Here is a 23,922-nt window from a genome sequence, read left to right as displayed (position 1 = left end):
ATGACGACCCGGCTCATGAGTACGTGTCGAAGTGCAAGAACTTGACAAAGACTCTTAGGAAAATCCAAGTCAATGGCCTCTGAACTTGAGACTGCCTCGGAGTCCCCCAGCAATTGCGGAAGGCCGCAGGTCTCTCATCCGAGACACATTGAGCTGCAGACATGATCCTGTTTATCAAGAGACAGAGCCTGGCGTTTCAGCCCAGGACTCCAGCCGATCGGACTGGACTCTTGGAAATCTCGTCGGAAGTTAGCAGTATGATCGAGTGAGTCATCCATCGTTGTGGGATGGATAGGCTCGGCTCGACCAAGAGAAAAGACATCTCAAGCTGGAGTTGACATTTGCAGTGCTAGAAGCTTCACAGGGCATCTGGAGCTCTGAGTCGGTAGATCACGACTAAGGTTGATGATCAATTGGCTGCAAAGAATGGTAACTTAAACAGAAGTGCGTATGATGAAAGAGAGAGAGAAAATGCAGCCCAGATCAACTTTTGCTCGAATGAGCATCGACGTCGAGGTCGGTCTGCAGGTCTCAAGACGGTCAACTGTTGCCCGGATGAGTCGTAGGCCTGGACCGGTCTGACTCTGCCCAGTGCCGCTTATCTCTCTATCTCCTCAGAGGTACCCAGGTCCCCGACAAGGCGGGGTTGTAGATCCCCCACCTCCAAACTTTTGGCAGCTCCCTTGGGCAGGCACGAAATTCGACCTGGCCCAAAACCAAAACATCCCTCCGTTCGGCGCTCACACGACGCATAGCCCTCTCGCACTCAGCGCCCTCCCAGACACAGTCCTCCAACACGGTGACAAGCAAACACCATGGCCGATTCCAAGAAGAAGGGAGCCAAACAGGCCAACGTCACGGTGCCCAAGCTGGTCGGCATCACGGTGCCCAAGGAGACCAATTGCGGCCAGTGGTATGTGGAGGTCGTGCAGAAGGCCGAGCTGGTCGAGTACTACTCTGAGGTGAGTCGGCGTGCGATTGACCGTCCTGCCTCCTGCTGCGCAACTCCAGCTGATCATGATATGAATGCCTGCATAGATCTCCGGATTTTACATCCTGCGACGTACGTATAAACGCAATCGAGTCCCAGCACACCTCCAAGCTCCCTGCCTCCGATCCGCGACCGACGGTTGACGATGACTCACAGCCCCTGCGATGCACATCTGGAGTACCCTGAAGAAGTTCTTCCAATCCAAAATTGAGGATATGGGCGTGCAAGAAGCGAGCTTCCCTATGTTCTTGTCTGCGACATCGCTGGCCAAGGTAAGGGGCACAACGACCTGCTTCGACGACGCTGCAGAAGCTGACGCGTCGTGATCACAGGAGAAGTACGGACTGCACAACGATACGGATACACAGGGGCGCAGAGGCTGATTGGAACTAGGGAGCACGTCGAAGGATTCGCCCCAGAGCTGGCATGGGTTACGAAAGCGTATGTTTACTGGTCAGGGTGATGGGGAGCCTGCATCTATTCCCCCGACAGCTAACGATGGCTTTGCAGAGGAGACAAGGACCTTGAGGTCTGGTTTCGCCCCCACTCGCTCTGTCCTACCTGAGCCCAGCCCCCGAGACTGACGACGAGCAGGTCCCTGTCGCCGTGCGTCCCACCTCCGAAGCCGTCATGTACCCATACTACGCCAAGTGGATTCGCTCCCACCGCGATCTGCCCCTGCGCCTGAACCAGTGGAACAGCGTCGTGCGCTGGGAAGCCAAGCAGACAACTCCTTTCCTGCGCGCCCGCGAGTTCTTGTGGCAGGAAGGACACACCGCTCACCTTACCGAGGAGCTCGCATCGAAAGAGGTCCTCGAGATCCTGGAGCTCTACGCTGCCATTTTTGAGAAGCTGCTGGCGGTTCCCGTGGTGCGCGGCAAGAAGACAGAAGCAGAGAAGTTTGCTGGCGCCAGTTGGACCTCGACCGTTGAGGCTTTCGTCCCAGCGAATGGACGAGGAATCCAGGGAGCCACCTCTCAGTAAGATCCTACGCAGATGTCCCTTTTGGTTGACTCCACTGACCCAGCAACCTCGTGCAGTGCTCTCGGACAGAACTTCAGCAAAATGTTCGGCATTACTGTTGAGGACCCTGACAAGAAGGGAAGCCACATCAACGTCTGGCAGAACTCCTGGTATGTCAAGACTGGGACGGCTGCATCACGCATTGGGGTTTCGCTGACATGCACAGGGGTCTTTCGACCAGAGTCATCGGCGTTATGATCATGGTACACGGTGATGACAAGGGCCTCGTTCTCCCGCCCAAAGTGGCCAACATCCAAACAGTCATCATCCCTGTTGGCCTGAACGCCAAGACGAAGCCTGAGGACAAAGACAAGCACATGGAGCAGATCCAGGAGCTGAAGGCGACTTTGCAGAAAGCCGGTGTGCGCGTCCAAGTCGATGACCGCGATGGATAGTAAGTTGCGCCTGTTCCCTTCGGGGTGCCTGTCGTGCGCCCGACGGTTTTCTAACACATCAACAGCACCCCGGGCTTCAAGTTTTCCGACTGGGAGATGCGCGGTGTTCCTCTGCGCCTTGAGTTCGGGCTCCGCGATGCCGCAGCTTCCGTTGTTGTGACGTCTCGACGTGACAACGGTGAGAAGGGAACCATCCCGCTGGCAGAGCTGGCCACCGAAGTCCCAGCCCTGCTCGAGAAGATTCAAGATGATATGTACACCAAGGCGGCGACTACCTTCGAATCCCGTCGCCTCAAATTGACGGAGTGGGACCGTGTCGTCCCTGCCCTCGACAGCCGCAACGTTGTCATCATTCCGTTCTGCGAGGAGATCAAGTGTGAGGACCGCATCAAGGAGCTGACCCGCAGCGAGGACCAAGAGGATGAGAACGGGCGCAAGATGCCAGGCATGGGCATGAAGAGTCTGTGCATTCCATTTGCTCAGGTATGTTGATCGCGTAGTCTGCTCGTGGTGGTGCTCCCTTTCGACGTGTGCTAACATCCTTCTCAGCCTGATGGCCTCGTGGCTGGCGAGACAAAGTGTCTGAACCCCGAGTGCCAGGGACTGGCCAAGTCGTGGACCATGTTCGGGCGTAGTTACTAGTGAGGTGAGAGAAGGCGAGCGAAAGAACAGGATCGGGTGTGTGCAATTTGCTCGGTGCTGGAAGCTGTCCCGGCTTCTTCGCATATTGATCTCTGTGGCTCAGTGGCGTTCAAGACCGTTGCGCCTCAGGCTTATGGCGCCTGCGGATGTCGGTGCAAGAATTCGAACAACCAAGCAGCCTTGGGCTATCTGTGGCGGGTTTGGAGCTGGAGTGCCCTAGATAAATTCCCAGTATCTGACCAAATGCTCAAGAACATGAACAATCTACCTACGTGGCAGTGAATTGCTGTAGAGGCATTGGTTCCCCCTTTCAAAGGTGCATTTGTTCCGGGAAGCTTGAGTTTGACTGCCAATGCCCAACCTCAAGCCATAAGGTCGATAGAGCGGGCCTGGTACTCGTATCTCACTTCGAGGCTTTTCACTTCTTGAAAGGATCACTGGCTGCGAGGATCTCCCCAGTAACACGTTGTATTTAGATTTTATGGGCGTTGTGTCCAAGACAAAGTGTTGCGGTTTTCGCTTTCGAGCGGCTGCTCTGTATGACGTAGCCACGCGACGGTTCCTTTGAACGAGACGCGATCGTACTTGGCATCACGGCCAGAACCTCATTGACTAGGACTCCAATCTCATTACCTGCCCATTTTCAAAGACAGTCCACCATGGACAGATTCTCTTCCAGACATCTTGACAACATCAAGCGGAACCAGCAGGTGCTCGCTGAGCTCGGGGCAGTCGCGCAGGCTGAAGCGATTCACCGGTCAAGCCGCCCGGTCAAAGTGACAAACGGGGCAGAAGATGCGCGTGCCACGAAAAGACGACGCGTGGAGAAGCCAAGGGCTCCAGCTGTGCCCACGCGTACCTCAGCCCGGATCGCGTCGGCCCCAGTCAGGCCAACCTACGACGAGGACGCCTCCGCTGTCCCTTCTATAGCTGGGACCAAGGCCCCGAGGAAAGGGAAGACTACAGCTGCAGCGACGCATGAGGATGACGACCGTGGGAGCCCAGAGCCGCGAGAAAGCGACCTCACAGCAGACATACCCGCCCTCCAAGCCTCCTGGTCCTCGTGGACGCCCACGGCGCCGGCCCCATCCCGCGACGAGACAGGTGTCCTCCACTTCGCCTCGCACCCGGACTTCACGCCCAACAAGACCCCCGCCGAGGTCCTGCGCGAGGGCGCCTTCGGCGGCTCCTACTTCCGCCCCCTATACTCCAAGAAGCTGCGCATCACCATCTCGGGGGACCACGCCGAGCTCCCCGCGGACTGGACGGCCGGGCTGGACGCCGGGCGGTACCTGACTGCGCGTGAGTACGAGGCCGACGCGAACAAGTTCAAGGTCGCGTGCGGGCAGAGCATCGAGGAGTGGGAGGCGGCCGGGTGGATCGACCACCGGTTTGACGTGAGGGGGTGGTTCCAGTGGTACTGCCGGTTCTACCAGGGGCGGCGGTGCGAGGACGATGAGAGGCAGGTTGGGCGGTGGAGGAGGTGTGTGGGTGAGACGGGCCGGTGGCGGAGGATGTTGCTGAAGAAGTACGTCGCTGCTGGGGTCCGGGAGGTCTGGGACGACGGGGCTGATGAGGATGCGCCGGAGGTTAGTCCTGTTATGCATCAGACTTGTCATCATTGGGCTTTTGAGGTTACGCAGGATGTTTTGGATGAGTATTGGAGGACTGGGAGATGAAAACTTTCTAGACGGCATAGAATTTGCTTGTTGTATGAGACGTCTTCAGCATTGAACACGGGCTAGGCATCGCCAAATGTCTATCCCGGCTTGGACAGCGCCAGCTCACATCATCATGGCCTTCCACTGATCTCTCCACTTTCCTGAAATTGACACCTGTGACTCTTCGGATTAAGTGGTCTCGAATCCTATGAGGCACAGGAGCTCGTTCCGTCCTGTCACCATGTCTAGCACGCGGCTCCGATGCCTGCTAGGGCTCCGCGAGTGACCTCAATTGTATCAATGGCAACAGCCCTCAGTCAACCCAAGCCCCTGGAACACTCATGATTGCTTCTTGAGTCCCAGATTCTAGGAGAAGCCAAAAGTCTCCAGCAAATTCATCCGAGGGCTCGGACCACCAGAATTTCCAATCTGTGGGAAGTCTCCCGTAATGGAAGTTGATGAGTCGGACCCAGTGCAGATGTCTCCTGTACAGCCCGAGATTATCGCAACCAATTTTGTATGCCTCGGGGCTAAAATAGTCGTAGGTCATCCCGTCGGATGGATAGCCCTCGAATCGATGTTGGAAATGTTCCTTTTCATTCGCCCCGTAAAGATTCAGGTCGATCCCGCCCTGATGAAGATCTGCGAGCCAGGCAAAAATTGATTTCTCACAGTTGGCTAGTATAGTAGTTGAATTCGTCGGACATTTGGCAACGCGTTGCCGGCGAAAGCTCGTTTGTGCTCTGACCCCTTCCGAAATCAGCAATGACAATGGAGTCCCTCCGGATAATGTTCTCATAGAGCGGGATTGACTTAGAAGCCTGATGTCCGCCAAGTGTCTGAGGACATTTCGAGTAAGAGTATGCCACTCGCCTGCGGTCTCTGTTCCATGACTTTTGCCAATTTTCATGGCCAAACCATGGAACAAGGTATATCCCATGTCAGTTCGCACATGGAAATGGATGATGCTTGGCACGGTACCATCGTCGAGGCCTAGGACAGAGCGACATAGCGGTGCTGCTATCCACGTATTATTGAGATCGCACGCAATGCCAACCGCAATGAGCATCCGTTGCAATGAAAAGTCAGGATGATAAAAAAGTGAATCTGGCCATACAGAGCGCCTGAGGCTCAAGAAATCATCAATGCCAGTGGATACTTTGTAGCCGGATAGTAGGGAGAATATTGCAGAGTGGTCTTCATCAAACCGGCCTATGAACTCCCGACAACTATTAAGCACTTCACCCCTCGGCCTCTGCTCGAAAGGTGACATCGGTGCTGAAATGAATTGATAATCTAATTTATAGATAATTGGTATCTGTTACGACTTCATTAGGACCGATGTCGAGGATAAGGTCGTTGGACTTACCTCAGATGTTGCCGATACGTGCGGTATGCTCAGGCCAAGGTCCATCAAGTAATTGCAAATATCCCATCGACGCTGGGCCACAGCGCACTGATATTATCACATCTTTAGTAGTCTGTGAGGTTGCAAAGCAAGAGAAGAAACAACTCATCCAGGTCGTACCCACCGTCAATAATGTCGTTCCACGACTGTCTTCATCCCATGGTGTTAATTCTCGGCCTTCGAACTGTGACCTCAGTTGGTTCAGACTCCCAGAAGCTATTGTCGTCGCTGCCCGATTAAACGCCGTTCCCGGGCCATTCATCGATTTGTCACTAGGGAATATGTTTCGCACACGCAGGTATTGCTTCCACCCGATTTGTGCCTTCCAAGCAATTATATCCAACGTCTTGTAAGACAGCCATTGGGGTAAGACGACCTTGACGCGTACGGTGGGCGACGACCATGCAGCGGTGTCCTCTGTAGTGACACATTCCTTTCTGAGCTCGGAATGGGTATCCTGGATGGCGAGCCTCTCGAACTGAATGGCGCCCGTTGCGAATGGTAGTCCAAATGTCCAAGATGTCTTGGGTGTGTGGGTGTTTGACCAGGCAAGACGCCACACGCTTGAATCCTCGACACATATCGAGGAACAGTCCTTGTGACTGCTTGTATGCGAGGTACGTGTTACGGCTGAGTGGTGCTCTGTGTGGTCTTCGAATGTAGAAAGGCCGACTGCTTGTCCAGGCATCTGCAATTGGTTTGGATGAGTCTTGAGGAGGCACCTATGGACAATCCGCATTTAGAAAATCAGTTGTATCCTCGAAAAGTATTCGGACTTACAGCATAGTGTCCTGGTTTCGAAGTACCAAGCTTTGGGTCGACGACGTATGGATTTGGTTTGCGAGCATCAGGAACTGGACCGATCTCTCAAGTCGTCTCTCCAATTTTTGCATTACATCTTTCTTCACAATCACTTTCGCCGACGCCACCTTTCTCCTGATTCCTCTGGACCGGCGGATTTGTGATTGTAGTTCAGCAAGAACTAGATGAAGTTCAGAGAGACAGAGCCCACAGAGATTCCTTGCATTTGACGAAATCGAGTTTGAGTCTTCGAGGATTCCGGACAGGATCTGGAGTTCTTGGAGACGGAAGGCAACGTCGTCGGAGGCATCTTGGATCTCATGGTAGAGTGCTCGGATCTGCAATCCAGCTTTGGTGATCGTCCCTATGAGACCTGCAATTTGAATACCACTCGCAATGATCCCCACTGTTTCAGCCATATCGGATGTCGGACAGGACCTTATATCCAAAAAGACGAGTAGGTACGATGAATAGTCTGAATACAGTCTCGGCACCGTTCGTTGTGAGTGAAAGGAGAAGAGCGGCCGTCGCATGGGATCACCGGAACCGCCTGGATCTGGCCTATGCCCATTCTAAAAAAAGGTCCTGTGTACCATGCAAAGGCACAGCATCTAAAGGCGGCCTCTCGCCCACGGGAGCATCATGTTGTGTATCATAGCAGACCAGTTATTAGGACGTGAACACGAGTCTCATGATACGTGCGACGCAAACAGCGGCAGTGCTATTCTCACTCGATGACACAACAGCGATGCATCATCGGCACTTTTGAAGAGAAAGCCTGTAGGTTAGCCGATGGACAGAAGATTCCCTCCCATTTCTCTTCATGACCAAAGTCCAGCTTCACGGATCACACTCTGAGCACAGACACTCCAGTTCAGAAATTACAGTTGTTTTGTAGCATGCATGTTCTTCGACCAGCACAAAAAGGCCCAGATTTTGTCTTAGTGGCAGGCATTGAGCACATACTCGCAATTATGACCTGTTCTGAGTTGTAATGGAACGATGAGCGGTACACCTAGCTACAATAGTACCCAAAACCACTGCATCATGCAAGCACAGCCCACTGTAACAAGGTACTCAGCCCCGAAAAAGTCTCTAGATTTCTGAGACACAGTTACTCAGGTGAGTGCACACGTTTGTGTTAGAAAACTAAACCTTATTAGACCTTGGAGGTTATCCACATACCGCGCGGTCTTCCCTGACCAATCGAGAGCGCAGCTTGGCATTGACACAAGCTTCTCATGCCTGTCGTCTCATCTTCGGCCTGCCTCGAATCTCGCCCCTAATCCTGCCGCTGCAGCCGAAACGCGCCTTGATCCGAAGCAAAGGCAGAGTTCAGACGAAACAACGAAGCTGGCTGACGAAAAGAATCCGCCTCTGCAGCCCGTAGAAAAGTGATCAAATCCTACTCAACATCAAGACTTGCTCGCTGATGTCCCTTCCAGTTCATCTAGATGTGATTCATGTATAGTTCTTTTACGCGTAATCATGGTCCAATTCATTTCGGCCGTGCGGGCACTTTCTGTATCTATTCTTCTGCCCTGTTGTGCTTCAGCAGCTAGCAATGCTTTTGAGTCCCTAAACCAGGTTCCGCGAGGCTGGACCCGTGTACAAAGCGCTCAGCCTACGGAGAAGATCAAGTTAAGAGTCTCGCTTAAACAGCAGAACCTTGACCAATTTTACGAGAGCCTCTTACAAGTGTCCACACCGGATCACCCTCAGTACGGCAAACACTACGAAGGCCACGAGCTGCGGAGCCTGCTGAGGCCGACTGACGAGGCGTCGGCGACTGCAATCAGCTGGCTGCAGGACAACAACATCACTGATATTCAAGATGATGGCGACTATCTCATGTTCCGCACGACTGTCGGGACAGCAAACACGCTACTGGATACGCAATTCGACTGGTACCGAGGCGAAGACGGCGTGCAGATGATGAGGACGACCAGATACTCAGTCCCGCAGGACGTTGCAGCGCACATTAACTTCGTGCAGCCGACGACACGGTTCGGGACCGCAAAGAGACTCGCCTCCCATGTCGACATCATGGATGGCGGAGCTCCAACCGATGGGACTTCGAAATGGGTGTCTGCACCCGATAACCTAAAAGTCAACGCTGCCAACGCGGTAGATCCCGCGTGTAACACGGCGATCACGCCTCAGTGTTTGTTCCAGTTGTACAACGTCAACTTCAAGGGGAACCCGGCCGGCGGCAACACTGCAGGGTATGTCTCGTTTGTGGGCCAGTCTGCTCGGTTGACCGACATGACCATGTTCGAACAAGTGTACGCCCCATTTGCTGCGAACAGAAACGTGAGTAACGGACCTTTCACTCGGTATATTTGTACCCTTTTGGTATTTTGCTGACCAAGGTAGTTCTCGGTTGTCACGATGAATGGGGGAATCAACGACCAAACCAGCCAAGCCGACGCTGGCGAGGCGAATCTAGACCAGCAATACGTGCTAGCAGTGGGCTTTGATACGCCAGTAACGGAGTTCAGCGTAGGAGGGCTCGGCCAACTGGTCCCAGACGGAGAGTCACCGACGCAGGAGGGCAATTCTAACGAGCCATTTCTGGAGTGGCTCATTGCGCTGAGCGCCATGGATAACAGCCAGATTCCGAACTCGATCTCAGTCTCCTACGGCGAGAACGAACAGGAAATACCACTGCCTTACGCGACCCAGGTCTGCAACATGTTTGCACAGTTGGGGGCTCGCGGGAAGTCAATCATGATCGCGTCCGGGGACTCTGGCGTTGGGTCGTTCTGCCAGGCCAACGATGGGACCAATGCGACCAGATTCCAACCTCAGTTCCCTGCTTCTTGTCCTTATGTCACAGCTGTCGGTGGGGTAAGTACACAGCACACTTGAATCTGGGCAGTTGATCCTGTGGTGAACACGCGGGGCTAACACCCGCATAGACGCAGGGTATCGCGCCAGAGACGGCCACATTCTTCTCGTCAGGCGGCTTCTCAAACGTCTGGCCCCGCCCAGCGTACCAAGAGCAAGCCGTGTCCACCTACCTGCAGACAGCAGTCGGCAACAACCTCACGGGGATGTTCAACGCCTCGGGCCGGGGCTTCCCAGACGTCGCCGCGCAGTCGGTAAACTACCACGTCATCGACAAGGGGAGAGACAGCGCCGTTCGGGGCACCTCGGCCGCGGCGCCGACGTTCAACGGGATCGTGACGCTGCTCAACTCGGCGCGCCTGCAGGCCGGCCAGCCCACGATGGGGTTCCTCAACCCCTGGCTGTACTCGAACGCCTCGGCTGCGATGAATGATATCACCACGGGGGCTTCGACTGGCTGCGATGGACAGGCTCGTTTCCACGGGAAGCCCAACGGGAGTCCGGCCATTCCTGGGGCTAGCTGGGTGGCTGCGCCGGGCTGGGATGCCGTGACTGGACTGGGTGGGTCACTCTTCCGCCTGGCTCTGAAATCTTTGATTGATTCGAAGAAAAAGTTTGGCTGACTCTGAATAGGTACCCCCGACTTTGCCAAGATGCTTGCCATCAGCTCGCCGAATGTGAAGAATGAGGGCGGTGTGCTATCGGCCTAAGGCTTGCCTGACAGTCTAAGACTTCTACCCTGTACCGATTGCGTTCACAGGTTAGGCAGTAAGAAGAGAATGCCAATTCCTGGGACATATTTCGACAATGGATATTAGTCAATACTAACTACCGCTTCTGAAGCCGTCAGAGGTATATAGAAGCTGTTTTGGTTTAGCCTAGAATGGCTTCGGCCACATTTTTTTTTTTTTTTTAAACTCAAATGTCCATTAATCTATCTACATTAGGCATTACTCGGTTGTGTCAGTGTTGCAACTGGTCGTTCCAACAACTTGCAAGAGGGCCAACCCAACAAGACCAGGTGACCCCAGGACATAGTCTCCGGAATTAGCCACCGCCCTATTTGCTTGCCATTGATGATTGGCCAGCTCTTCCTGCTCTCGAAGAAAGATTACTGCAGGGATGCAATTTTTGTCTTTTCCTTCGCAAGCATCTGCTTTCACTCTTTGTGGGGCGACCTGAGGCTTTCGACGGAGACCAGGTCCATGTGTGGATTGGGGTCTCAGCGTACACGGTTACAGGATCCCCTGGATCGGTAAGGGTCGACTTGGCCGGCAATTCGCCCTGCTCTGGAAAGAGTCTATGTTTCACCATAGATACAACGAATGGTGACTGCCCAGGTATGATCGCGGGATGATAATTAAAGGCTGACCTTTTATAGACCATGTTGCCGACAAGCTTGGTATCTTCCGCTCACCGGCAACCACATGTCTGGATCCAGCCAACGTTGAATTCACAAAACGCGAATTAGCCTTAAGTGAAGAGATTGTAACAACCAGTTGTTACCGACCAAAAAGGCTCCTGGATGTCGGCGTTAGCACACAATCCGAGCCTAGGCTAATCAACGGTCAGCAAGCTGAGGTGGGCGTCCCGTGGGCTGAGGTATGCAACTTTGAGTTACTGCTGGGGACCAGCGGATGAATCCAAGAAACAGCTCAAACTCACCGCGGAGACCCAATGCCAATTCTACGACTCTATAGTACCTTCGGGATTGACTACTCCTGTCCTTCGCGACGCCATCGTCGTGTGCCGGGTTCTGGGGTTGCGGTATTTATGGATCGACTCTCTATGCATCCAACAAGACGGTGGCAACACAGACTGGGAAGAACAGAGCCAAGAGATCGTGGAGTTGGGCTAGCAGGCGGTCCCTTCTGGAGTTCAAGATCACGAACCATGCCGCCTCCACGAGTCGAGTGCGACGCCACTTGCGGGCGGACTTTCAAATCTTTGCAATCGCGTGTCCTCGTCGATGGAGTGAACACGCATGGTCGCATCGGAAGTGCATCGATCTCCCTAATTGGTGCAACGATAGGACCGCCCCCGGATTCACCGGGATTCAAGAACAGGCTCTCTGAACAACTGCAATGCGAGATCTTGCCGGGCTTTTGGGCCTTTGTGCATACCGATTGGGTCCCAAATCAAGGGAAAGGCTACAGGTGTCAAAAAGCCGATGCGAGTGCAACTCCAACTTCTGCTGATATCTAGTTGCTGCTCGGACTGGAACAGAAGTAGCAATACTCCAACTGCTCAGAGTGGACCTCGTGGTGAGCGAGCATGGTCGGAGGCTGGATCAACGGAAAGCTCCAACGGTCTCTGGCCCAGCAACCTGATGGAGAGCAAACCCTGGAATGAAGCATTGAAGTTTGGGTATAGGAAATCTCTCCACGAAGACAGCCACCCTGGCTTTGACGCCGCGGCCCACTGTGATCCTTGCTCCGATCACACGTTGAGACGGGACATCTGGGGCCTCCTGCTCTACCCTGCAGCCTCCCGCGGATACATTCTATCGTGTTGGGACCTTTTTCTCCAGGGCAGCGTTTGGCGGGTCTGCTATCTTCGAAGGCAGGGAGCCTCGCAAGATTGATTTGATGTAATACAGAATCAGAAATGTATGTCGTAGTCACACTCACGCCTCCTAGATTTAACTACCCATCTGACATGATGTTGTAAAATTGGTTTTGCACGTTATTGGCCCCATAGACTTCCTCGTTGATATTGACTCCAGTGATATACAATTTGAGTATCACCTGTCCACACGCGTATCAACCATGTGCATTTGGTACCACTATGAGGCTCATGCTCAGATTGCGGGCAGAAAAGAGGCTTCGGTGCACGTAAGACAAGTGTGTCACAAACTTCCTCAAGGGCTGCAGAGAAAAATGGAGTCATAAAAACAGGCTTATTTTTTATCCCAAAAAATGCGTACAATGCAACTTGCGCATCTATACAAGGGCTGCTCAATCAACTCTATGGTTGCCCCAGCCATCGCTGGGGATTTGCCCCTCCCATCAAACTACCATCCCACTGTATCATAGCACACACCGCACCGCCTTACAGACGGGCACTGTGCTGCCACCCAGCCTCCTCGGCAATCATCTCCGCCGCCCTCTCGGCAACACCAAGGACCGTAAGCATGGGGTTGATGGTAGGGATGGTAGGGAAGACACCCGCGTCCGCGATCCTGAGCTTCTTGAGCCCGCGGACCCTGAGCTTGGCATCGACAACAGCGAGCTCGTCGCCCGCGACGTCGCCCATGCGCGTGGTGCCCGAGGGGTGGTAGACGGTGTGCGCGACCTTGCGGGCGTAGTGGCTGATGTCCTCGTCGGACTGGACCTTCGGGCCCGGCGCGACCTCGCGCTTGATCCAGCCCCTGAAGGGCTCCGTCTCGGCGATCTTGCGGGCCGCCTTGATGCCGTAGACCAGGGTGGCGGCGTCGTAGCCCTCCGGGTCGGTGAAGTAGCGGAAGTCGAGGGCGGGCTTGACCGAGGGGTCGGACGAGGTCAGGAACAGGCGGCCGCGGGACCTCGGGCGGGGGATGTTGGGGGTCATGCAGAAGGCGTAGCCGTCGGCTACCTTTTCGTAGCCGAGGCGCTCTGTGTTGAATGTGAAGGGGATTTGGTAGCTGGTGGTTATGTGTTAGTTATTATGAACTGCTATGGAGCCTAAGGCGATGCATTGTGGAATATTCCGAGGAACAGTTCAAGGAAGACTCGTGTACTTGCCAGTGCATCATGACATCTGCGATATCACCATCAGGCAGCGCGTTGGGGTTGGCAGGCTGCTTGTATGCGGCGGCGTTGGGCTTCTCGCGGCGCAGGAAGATGCCGGCGTCCGAGTCCATGGTGGTCTGGCCCTGGGGCACGGGCTTGTTGAGCTCCCACATGATGATGGACTCCGGGTGGTCCTGGAGGTTCTCTCCCACCCCGGGGATGTCCTTGAAGACGGGGATGCCGAGGCTCTGGAGCTGGTCCTTGGGGCCCAGGCCGGAGAGCAGCATGAGGCGCGGGGTGTCGACGGCGCCGGCGGCCAGGATGGTCTCGGTGCGGGCGCTGATGCTGCGCTTGGAGCCGTCGCGCAGGACGACGTTGATGCCCTTGACGGTGTCGTTGTGGACGTTGATGCGCTCGACCCAGGCGTTGGTCAGGATGGTCAGGTTGGGCCGCTGCTCCTCGCCGCGCAGGATGGGGTGGATGTAGGCGACCGAGGCGGACGAGCGGCGGTGGTCGTCCGGGTTGTACGAGATGTTGAAGAAGCCGACGCCCTGCTTGAGCGAGCCCGTCTTGTGATCTCCTCGTTGTAGTTGGGGATCACGGGGATGTTCATGGCGTCGCTGCAGGCCAGCACCCAGTCCTTGCAGAGCTGGTTGCGGTGGCGCGCGTGGACGGGCTGCACAGAGTTGCGCAGCTTGTCCATGATGCGCATGAAGTCCTTGAACTCCCAGCCCTTGGCCCCCAGCGACTCCCAGATCTTCAGGTCGTACTCGAACGGCCGGAACGAGATGAGCGTGTTGTGGGACGAGCAGCCGCCGAGGACCTTGGCCCGCGAGTGCCGGATGTGAGAGTTACCTGTTCAGGGGGCACAGTGGTGAGCATCGCAGTTCACATCTTGGGAGGAAGTAGGAGCAGCTGGAGCTGGAGCTGGAGCTGGAGCCGGAGCCAGGACTAGAGCATGGGTTCGAGTCTTTGGGACGTCTACTACGGCTCATGCTTGGGGTCGACACCGGCGCATCACTTCTCACGCGCATCATCATCGTCATCATATCAATCACTTACCCATGGGCTGCTCGGTGGTAGGGTAGTCATAGTCAAACTCGCCGCCGAGGAGGGCCAGCCATTGACGCAGGTCCAGGACCCTGTCGTCCATGAAGTCACTGGGCCCGGCCTCGATCATGAGGATCCTCTTGTGAGGGAGGTACTCGGCCAGACGGGATGCGATCACACATCCGGCCGTGCCTCCGCCGACGACGACATAGTCGAAGCGGTCAGTCTCGTGGGGAGCGAGGTACGTGGTCGTCATCTTGGGCAGATACGGTATATGATACGCAGATAAGAGGTCGAGATCGGGGTTCTGATGGCTTCAGTCTTGCCGGACTCAGTCAAGAGCTGACAAGTGAATATTGTATGGACAGGTGACGATTGGGAGGCCGAGGGCGTTGGGCTTGTCGATGTTCGATCGGGTTGGGAGCCGGGGTCGTCGGGGACGAGGCGAGGGTTTGCTTTTATCTTTATACTTGCCGAAGATGGAAGCAGGCTGGCCACGCGAGCAGTTTGCCTTCCTTGTCTTGTCTGGGATAAGATGAGTTGTCTGGTTGTCGTGTGCACTGTGGACCACACACCCGCTAGCAGCAGAGCCGAACAGGGTGAGCCGGTGCAGCAGCAAAAGCAGTCAGATACTCTCTTAAAAATTAGCAGGGACGATTCGCCAATGAGGATGCGGTTTGTGTCAATGGCCTGAGCTGCGCATGAGAAAGGGCCGTGTCTTGAGCGCGTGGAGACCAGAGGGGTCCGTCTTCCGGGTGTCTGGTGGGATCCAGCTCGCCTTTTGAAAGAATTCCCGCCGGGCGATTGGACGAGTGTCAGATCTTACTGCTGTGCCCCTCCATGTAAAAAAAAGGGTCCATCTGGTCGGGATTGTGGAGAAGGTGTGGAGGGGAGGGGGGAGTTCTCTAACAGCTCGTCGACAAATTAAATGCAACTTTCCTTGGCCAAGGCTGGCGTCGCGCGGCATTGATTAGGGTCGGGGGGGCGGCAGTGAAGAGGCTTACTCAGTCAGTCGGCCCTATCCATGACCGCCTGCAGTCTGGAGGGAACAACCACCGTCACAGTAGCCTGGCTGGGCTTATCCTGCGTCATGCCGTGCTGCAGGGGACTCTCCCAGAAGCCAGTTCTGCAGGGCCCTCTGTCAAGCCCGTCAAACCCGGCGGAAGACGGCGAGAAGAATACTGCACGGTAGCAGGTTTTCCACCATAGCTTCCTTTCCTCGGCCACTACTGCCAGGCATTGACCAACGGCCGCCCCGTTTCTGCACAATCCAGGAGACAAGGGCCAGAAAAATCTTTCAGGCAGTAGGCTTCGGACTCAGTCCATGGTGTGCTCCACCGCGGCAAGACAAGGGACTGTGGTGTATGTATGCGTTCAGCATTTTCGGCAGCACGCACTTGAACCACCACCACAGCCAGGACAGCCATGAGCAACGTCGATTTTTCTCTCCTCCCCCATGCCCCACGCCTCCACAGACGGGACTCAGCCCAGGATGCTGACGTCACCACTGGCACGAGTTTTCGGTCCCGGAAGCATGCGAATGGCGTGGTCGATGGGGTTTTCATGACAAAGTCTGACTCGCCAAATCCTCGACAACTTGGAGAAAATCCTGGGCGGTCCTGGTGCTGCCCAGGCACCCTTGTGGGCGAGCATGTTCAGGGCCCCACGGGCTGGGGGACGGGGCGCTGGCTTGGAGATCGGGGACTCGAGTGCGGCATCGCGTGAGCAGCTAACAAGAAAAGCACGGACAGTGGGCATTGTAGTGTGCGTAGTAGCTGGCAGAGCAGGCCGAAGCAGGCTGTGAGCATTGACACGAATACTGTGGCCGAAAAAAAAACCCACCTGCTAGCTCATGTATCTTGCCTATCTCCTATCATCCATCTTCTTCTATCTATGTACTCTAGTCGGTGAGCACCAGAGGTAGTTCCCGGCAGACCATGTCTGTGTACCCCTGATCCGATTTTATCACCGCACGCATGGCTCGACTCTTGACGATCACAAGACCCTTGTAGCAACGACGCCGTGTAACAGATGCATCGCCGCTAATAGTAAGGCAAACGCTTGCTCGTGCTACTGCAGTCCTACTGTGCTGTCTGTCTCTCCCTGCCGACCCCCGAGATCCGGCCGCCGTCGGACTGGTTACCTAGGTTCTTTTTGGCAGCAGGACCCGAGCACACACCGAAGGGCCTGCCGTAACCATTCCGCACCGCACCGCACCGTGCCGCACCGTACCGCCTGTCAGAGGGGAGCTGCATGTTACGCCGTCTTCCGGGTAGTCTAGAGCCTCACTTACTACATCCGTACGGTCACTCACTCACTCATCCACTTCACGTCAGTGATCACCGTCCACGTCTCGTCACCACCACCACCACCACCACAATAACCATGGGCTCCGTCGCATCTCCCCAGGAGCAGGACCGCCATACCTTCTACGGTGGCAAGGCACAGCAGTCGGCCGACAGCCCCGGCACATTCCAGACGGTCGACCCGTCGACGGCCAAACCAACAGCCACCATCCACACATCGTCCCGCCAGTCCGTCGACGCCGCCATCGCCAGCGCGGCATCCGCCTTCCCGTCATGGTCGGCCACGCCGCCCATCGAGCGCAGCCGCGTCCTGCACCGCGCCGTGGCCCTGCTGCGTGAGCGCAACGACGAGCTGGCCCGCGTCGAGACCCTGGACACGGGCAAGCCCTTCTCCGAGACCTCGACCGTCGACGTCGTCACGGGCGCCGACGTGCTCGAGTACTACGCCTCGCTGGTCGCCTCGGGCGGGCTCAACGGCGAGAGCTTCCGCCTGCGGCCCGAGGCGTCCGTCACCACCACCAAGGAGCCCCTGGGCGTGTGCGCCGCCATCGGCGCCTGGAACTACCCCATCCAGATCGCCCTGTGGAAGTCGGCCCCTTGCCTGGCCGCGGGCAACACACTCGTCTACAAGCCGAGCGAGTTCACCCCGCTGCACGCCCAGCGCCTCGCAGAGGCCTACCGCGACGCCGGCCTCCCCGACGGCGTCTTCAACGTCGTCTACGGCGCCGGCGACGTCGGCGCCCAGCTGTCGGCGCACCCGCGCGTCGCAAAGGTCAGCTTCACGGGGCAGGTCTCCACGGGGAAGAAGGTCGCCGGCGCCGCGGCGGGCGGGATGAAGTACGTGACCATGGAGCTGGGCGGCAAGAGCCCCGTCGTCGTGCTGCCGGACTGCGACGTGGGGGCCGCCGTCGACGGCGCCATGATGGCCAACTTCTTCAGCTCGGGCCAGGTCTGCACCAACGGCACCAGGGTCTTCGTCCCGCGCGCATTGCAAGCCGAGTTCGAGCGCGTGCTGGTCGACAGGATGCAGTACATACGCGCCGGCGACCTGTTCGACCCCAACACAAACTTCGGCCCGCTCAGCAGCGCGACGCACCGCGACAAGGTCGTCAGCTACATCCGCCACGGAATCGAGGCGGACAAGGCGCGGCTGCTGTACGGCGGCAACACCTCCCCCGGCGCGGTGAGCGTGCCGGCCCCCCTCAAGGATGGGTACTGGGTCCAGCCCACCGTGTTCACCGACTGCACGGAGGACATGAAGGTCGTGCGCGAGGAGATCTTCGGCCCCGTCATGTGCATCCTGCCCTACGACACCCTCGACGAGGCCGTCAGGAAGGCGAACAACACGGACATGGGCCTGGCGGCGGGCGTCTTCGGGAAGGATATCAACCAGTGCCACCAGGTCATCGCCCAGCTCGAGGCAGGCATCACGTGGGTCAACACATGGGGCGAGTCGCCCGCGGAGATGGCCGTGGGCGGGTGGAAGCTGAGCGGGCTGGGCGTGGAGAACGGCAGGAAGGGGCTCGAGAACTGGACGAGGAACAAGAGCACGCTCATCGAGATGAGCGGTACTGTGCCTACCGTGTTTGCGAAGCTGTAAATATCTTGTCTTTTCGGCGTTAGCAGTGGAGTTATGGAGGCAGGTATGAAAGCAAAACGGCATCATGATGGCAGAGGAAAATAACCAGCTCCTGGGAGCAAAGTCCAGCCCCCCCCCCCCAAGGTAATGCCTCCCTCAAGGACAGTCGCTTACGTATCGGACCATGTTGAAGTCAGAAGGCATACGTGCTGTGTTGGTGAAAGAGGTGGTAACTTGCGACTCCCGAAGTCGGGGGGGCTCTCTTACTGTTCAAAAATGATGGGAGCCGCACCTGTGCAACCTGCCTGTGAAGACGACAGGACCGCGGCGGAGGTAGAACGAATGCAAGAGATTTTTCTCCCTTGGTCACACTCGCATCACTGACCCGACGACGCGATGCACTCAAGCCTCTCGATTCTGCCTCGGAATATCACACGGATTCATACGTGTAGTTACCCGAGCTGGGGTCGGGTCAAACCGTGGGACTCGGTCCCAGGACAGCTGTGGATCTTTGGCCCGGGAGTAAGCAGAGGCTTCAGTTTGGACCTCAGCACGAGTGATACAAGGCGCCGGGAAGTGCACTCACCCACATGGTCGGACACGGAGACAAGGTGCCTTCAGGGTATATGTCCTGAATGGGCCATGCGGTCTATTGGAGCGTGTGCCCATCTTGCGTTTGTTCAACTCCATCTTGTGCTTGTCCAACACTGACGCAAGATCTGTGGTCATCAAAAGTGTGGCACGGAGGGGCTCTGGTCATGAATCGAGGAGAGAATAAGGGCACAACGACCGAGTATCACCCATCGTTTGCACGACAGCCTTGTGAAGGCTGACTGGGGGCCGAGGCACCAAGTTTGGAGGACGAAAATCAGCCCGCAGCAAGTATGCTGTACACCGTTATGATGAGCACGGTGTGGTCACACTGCCGAGGTTCATTCTATCATGTTGTTTGCCAGAGCGTGCAACTACTCACAAATGTACTGCGTAGGTACCTAGAGTCCACGTATTCAATGCGACGGCACCGTCAACACAACATCAACACATTGCCTTGGTGCAGGTAGAAATGTTTATACAAATCCATAGCGCCTTAATCAACGCGACTCTCAACCTCGTGTGATGCATCTACTCTCCCCGCTTTGATCAAGCTCATATGCCCAGAACCTGTTCTCATGTGCATCCAATCCAATACGGTAAAAAGAATATAGACACCGTTCTGTGATTCCTTGTGACACCTTCGACGAGCATGGCTGAAGTCCTAGGCACGGTGGCCAGCGGGCTGCAGGTGGCAGCCCTGGCCGCGAAAATTATGACTACTTAAGTATCGGATTCAAAGTCCGCACTTTGTACCGCGAAATGCAGGGGGCATCAGCCGAGATCGCCGCCAGTCTCGACGATATCCACCTTCTAGCCCGGATACTCGAGGAACTGGGCAAGTCACCAATGGCAACACATATTGTGCTGCTGAAAGCCCATTTACACTGTGAACAGTGTCTTCAGGAGCTGCAAACAACCCTTTTTGCCCTGGGAAAGCAAGATTATGACATCTCGGGGATTCCTATCCAAGTTCCTACGTCTGAGTATCATCATTCGCAAGAATGACGTTGCCAAAATGGAGCATCGTCTCGAAACATCCGTGAGGCTTGTGCTCTTCGACATCCAAATTGCCATGTTTGCAAGCCAGGAAAAGATGAGAGTGAGTAACAGAGAAACTGCTGTCCTGCGATTATCTTGACCTCGGCTTGCCAACATTACTGACTACGAGGAACAGACGACTCGTCGAATCCCAAAATGCCTCACGGGGCATTTTGTACGCATCAACTGCTAGACATTCTTGCTTAAGCCTCGAGGGCCTTGCTTACCAGCTCCAAGCCGAGGGAATCAGATATATCTCAGGCTGATGCCGAGGGACACTGATGAAGACAGATTCCGGCCCAGTTGGTTATCAATGTTCTTTGGAGGGTCCCAAGAGAATATACAGGTGCACTCCAGCTTTGCCCCAGTTTCATGGAAACGAGACGTTTAGGACTTTGCCTTTACTCATAGTTAGTGAATTCTAACAGAGGTTTTCCGTTGATTTGCAACGAAGAATTGGTCTGTGAGATCACCGCTGACGAAGCTTTCTGTACTTGGCCACTCTGTATGAAAAACCAGTTTAGTTGCGTTATTGAATATGTCATGCTTAGATTTATAACAGAATGAGGTATATCTGATACTAGGGGATACTTACAAAGATAACTTCCGGCTTAGTAGGTTGTCAATGTACCCTGGAGGATCCGAAGAGGATGTGCGGGAGATGCGGTACGGCTTTGCCTGGCGATCAACCAGATCCCGCCACCACTTCATCCGAAGAACAATTGAACCCTACCTTCTCAGTGTTACATGGGGCAAAGGATCATGAGGAAAGGGGGTGACCCAAGCCCATGTGAAGGCAATGAGAGTGAATTAAGTGAGGCCGGGAAACCCCAAGTTATATTGCCGCACCGAGCGCGGGAAAATGCCGTGGCCCTCTCAGAAGGTCTAGATTGCTGACTTTGCAAACCCGAAATGCAATCCCACTCTCTGATTTGCCACTCTCCGTTGAATGGGAACGTTTCGGGCGGCGGAACAAGTTCTAACCCCTGAATCATGCCACGCTCTAGTGGCCGTTAAGGTTCAACTCTAGGCACATCGGTAGGCTGTGAAAGATCCCGGGCGCCTCTGGCCTGGGGATCTGCGCTCTCCAGGGACAGCTTCCGCACCTACCAGCATGGTTAGTAAAGCCTCGGGAAATGCAGCTAGCCTGAAACGACCGCCAGCGTGGCGGCGGGTATGGCGCGTGGGTCCACGATGGCTGCCTTTTCGACGAATGAATCTCGCTGCACGTGAGAGCAACCCGGTGCCGCTTGGGCACCTGATGGCCGGTGCTGGCTGACGTGGGCGAAAAGGACATTGCTTTTGTTTTTGAAACAATCGTATCAGGCTCTTTGTGGATACTTAAAACACCTTCCGATACGCTGCTACCGTGGACCGACGTCGCCCAAGCCTCTTGCCCAAGGTGACAGACCGCATCACAGGGTGTGCTCTGCAGCCACTTACCGCTCTGCTGACCGACACACTCAACAACGGCCTCGTTTTCCCTCTCCAATCCACACGCGACCACGTGGCAGCGTATTTACGGTTTCCAGCGGCAAAGGAATTCTCTTCTTCAAATACAAAACTGACCGTTGCATCCGTGGTCGGTGAGGATTCAGCCAGCAACAACAAGTCGCTTGGAACCACGTGCCTAGATGGCTTGACTCAACGGTATGGCATGATACTTCATCAAGCCGCCTCGACACTTCATTATTTGTACATTCTCCATCGGAATGATCTACCGTCCCATGCTCCAGCTTGCTGTATGAGCTTCTATTCCCAGGATACGTCTCCCACCCATCATCTCCAGGAAACCGAGCACCATCCAAATCGCGACCCGAGGAGCCCAGCCGGACTGCAACACATTTGGCTTTAGCAGGGCAGGCTGGTTTTGGCGCTCCAGCTCCACCCATTGTTGACTCGAGAAACTTGCAATTCTACCAGGACGTCCAGGAGACGCCGCGACCATGTCTTGCTCCAGGAACAACAACTCCACGGCGGCCGACATCAACAGGGACCGCCTCTTCGCAACGGGGACCTTCAAGAACGTGTGGCAGGGCCGCTACATCGCCGGCGCCAGGACGGGTGAGGCATGCGTCGCCAAGGAGTTCAAGACCAGCTCCGTGTTCGAGGACCACTACTTCCAGGAGGAGCTCAACATCGTCGACCGGGCCCAGAACATCATCGACAACTGGCACGCCGCCAACATCGTGAACCGGCGCATCGTCATGAGCCGCCCGCAGATATGGCAGTACCGGCGCAACGGGAGGAAAGCCCTGGTGGAGCCCTTTATCTTGAACTTCCAGAAGTTCAACAGCAATACCGGCTGGGTCCCGCACACCAGGGACTCGTGGTGTGATGCGATGCAGGCACTGAGCCATTTCTCTTATCACGTCACCGGCGGCCAGTTCTTATTGTGTGACTTGCAAGGCGGCACACATGGGGACGTGTTGTAGGTTTTGAATTCTGTTTTCGTCAGAGTGCCGTAACTCGTGCCATGCTGACCATTGGACTCGAACAAAAGCATCCTCTCCGACCCCGTCATCATGTCGGCGTCTTACAGCTGCGGCCCTGGCGACCTCGGCCCGAACGGGATCCACACATTTTTCCGGAGGCATCAGTGCACACGCTTCTGCAACTCGCGGTGGATCAAGCCCAGGTCGAGTGCCAAGTCCGCGTTTTCCAAGAGGAGGGGCACGACCATGGTGTCTCGACTGCCCACACACCAGACCCGCTTGTCCCAGACGAGGAGGACCAGGTGACCCATTATACGACGCAACTAGCTCGAGAACAGCTATACCGCTGGACTGGGAATTCTAGGTCTGAAGGATACCGAATAGCAACGGGAAACGAGGAACTCCTGGGTTAGAAGTGACACACCGTCCCTTCACACAAGCCGCCGAGAGAATTCATTGTGTACAGAGAGCATGACACGTGCATTGAGGAGCAGTCATCGATGACAGCCGGCAAAGTCCTCTGGAACATGTGCTCGGCTGGCCTCGTCGAGCCAAGGAGGATTTAGGGAAGGATTGTGTTGGTTGTGTATAGAGCCGTCGGAATCCGGTGGAATTCCCTATGTTGGCTGGCAATTGCATGATTTGGGACTGATTACCTAGACGTGGAGTTATGTCGGAGGCAGGATTGGTGGCTAACAGTACGATTTTCATGAGCGTGGTTTACCGTGTGACGTTCATCACGGCAGAGCTGCGAGGTTGTTGGAGTTTCGGTCATCTTCTATCATAACGTATTGAGCGCAAATAGCTACAGCAATGAAGATCACTCGCGTGATACCATCGACAGTCTTCATCATTTGTACAAATCTTAGCCGACAGTGCTCTCAGACTTAATAACATCATTGGTGCCAAACAACGTGAACATTTAACAACACAACCAACGATTACTATCCCCGGATTTGCTAACATACATGAACCTTCATCAACCAGTAGATGGTATTTTACTGCAAGCGGTGACAGTATTGGAAATATTGGCTTTCGCATCGGCGCTACAAAATTCAACATGGTTTATCCCGAGGTTCATGGCAACGAGACGTTTAGCACTTTGCCTTTGCGCATATTCAGCAACGTTCTGACAGAGTTTTCACGCAATATGGCTTTATTTCCCTAACGGAACTGGGATCCTCACTTGCCTCAAGCAAGGTTGGCCTTCATCTTAGGGCTGACTCCTAGAACACAGAGCCTTACATGCACATGTTGTGCGACCATGGCCGCATGTGGCTAGATCAGGGAGTCTCCGTTCCCCCATGGTTCTCGTGCTCCCCTGCCACGCTTGCATACCAATCAACAACTTTTGGGTTTCAGCCCACACCCACATGTTGTACAATAAAAGAGGCGAGCAAGAAGTATTGAGTCGGCGTGCTGTGACTATCCCTTAAGTA

At 55.3% G+C, this 23,922-nt stretch overlaps 7 protein-coding genes across 7 annotated transcripts; 5 read left to right on the top strand and 2 right to left on the bottom strand.

Moving 5' to 3' along the window:
- Positions 1-815: 815 nt before the first annotated feature.
- On the top strand, positions 816-3,051 carry INS49_005822 (uncharacterized protein; the record flags this gene model as incomplete). Its single annotated transcript, XM_043166600.1, has 10 exons — positions 816-962; positions 1,039-1,063; positions 1,148-1,313; positions 1,385-1,432; positions 1,502-1,520; positions 1,586-1,971; positions 2,032-2,124; positions 2,181-2,408; positions 2,475-2,892; positions 2,959-3,051. The coding sequence occupies 10 exons, from the start codon at positions 816-818 to the stop codon at positions 3,049-3,051; spliced, it is 1,623 nt and encodes a 540-aa protein (XP_043027744.1).
- Positions 3,052-3,710: 659 nt separating this feature from the next.
- On the top strand, positions 3,711-4,730 carry INS49_005821 (uncharacterized protein; the record flags this gene model as incomplete). Its single annotated transcript, XM_043166599.1, has 1 exon — positions 3,711-4,730. One exon carries the CDS (start codon positions 3,711-3,713, stop codon positions 4,728-4,730), a length of 1,020 nt encoding a protein of 339 aa, XP_043027743.1.
- Positions 4,731-5,025: 295 nt separating this feature from the next.
- On the bottom strand, positions 5,026-7,340 carry INS49_005820 (uncharacterized protein; the record flags this gene model as incomplete). Its single annotated transcript, XM_043166598.1, has 4 exons — positions 5,026-5,343; positions 6,082-6,168; positions 6,245-6,842; positions 6,901-7,340. 4 exons carry the CDS (start codon positions 7,338-7,340, stop codon positions 5,026-5,028), a joined length of 1,443 nt encoding a protein of 480 aa, XP_043027742.1.
- Positions 7,341-7,968: 628 nt separating this feature from the next.
- Positions 7,969-10,481, top strand: INS49_005819 (uncharacterized protein; the record flags this gene model as incomplete). The annotated part of the gene is made up of 6 exons (XM_043166597.1): positions 7,969-8,012; positions 8,509-8,527; positions 8,584-9,206; positions 9,342-9,771; positions 9,843-10,332; positions 10,405-10,481. 6 exons carry the CDS (start codon positions 7,969-7,971, stop codon positions 10,479-10,481), a joined length of 1,683 nt encoding a protein of 560 aa, XP_043027741.1.
- Positions 10,482-12,822: 2,341 nt separating this feature from the next.
- Positions 12,823-14,787, bottom strand: INS49_005818 (uncharacterized protein; the record flags this gene model as incomplete). Its single annotated transcript, XM_043166596.1, has 4 exons — positions 12,823-13,393; positions 13,482-14,032; positions 14,083-14,336; positions 14,544-14,787. 4 exons carry the CDS (start codon positions 14,785-14,787, stop codon positions 12,823-12,825), a joined length of 1,620 nt encoding a protein of 539 aa, XP_043027740.1.
- A 2,129-nt stretch (positions 14,788-16,916) lies between these two features.
- On the top strand, positions 16,917-18,437 carry INS49_005817 (uncharacterized protein; the record flags this gene model as incomplete). The annotated part of the gene is made up of 1 exon (XM_043166595.1): positions 16,917-18,437. The coding sequence occupies one exon, from the start codon at positions 16,917-16,919 to the stop codon at positions 18,435-18,437; it is 1,521 nt and encodes a 506-aa protein (XP_043027739.1).
- A 3,557-nt stretch (positions 18,438-21,994) lies between these two features.
- Positions 21,995-22,789, top strand: INS49_005816 (uncharacterized protein; the record flags this gene model as incomplete). The annotated part of the gene is made up of 2 exons (XM_043166594.1): positions 21,995-22,335; positions 22,552-22,789. The coding sequence occupies 2 exons, from the start codon at positions 21,995-21,997 to the stop codon at positions 22,787-22,789; spliced, it is 579 nt and encodes a 192-aa protein (XP_043027738.1).
- Between the last annotated feature and the right edge of the window lie 1,133 nt (positions 22,790-23,922).

This window comes from Diaporthe citri (genome assembly GCF_014595645.1).
Source record: "Diaporthe citri strain NFHF-8-4 chromosome Unknown scaffold_2, whole genome shotgun sequence".
Classification (NCBI taxonomy): domain Eukaryota; kingdom Fungi; phylum Ascomycota; class Sordariomycetes; order Diaporthales; family Diaporthaceae; genus Diaporthe; species Diaporthe citri.
Note: the sequence above shows the minus strand (reverse complement) of the source record. Positions and strands in the feature narration are given on the sequence as shown.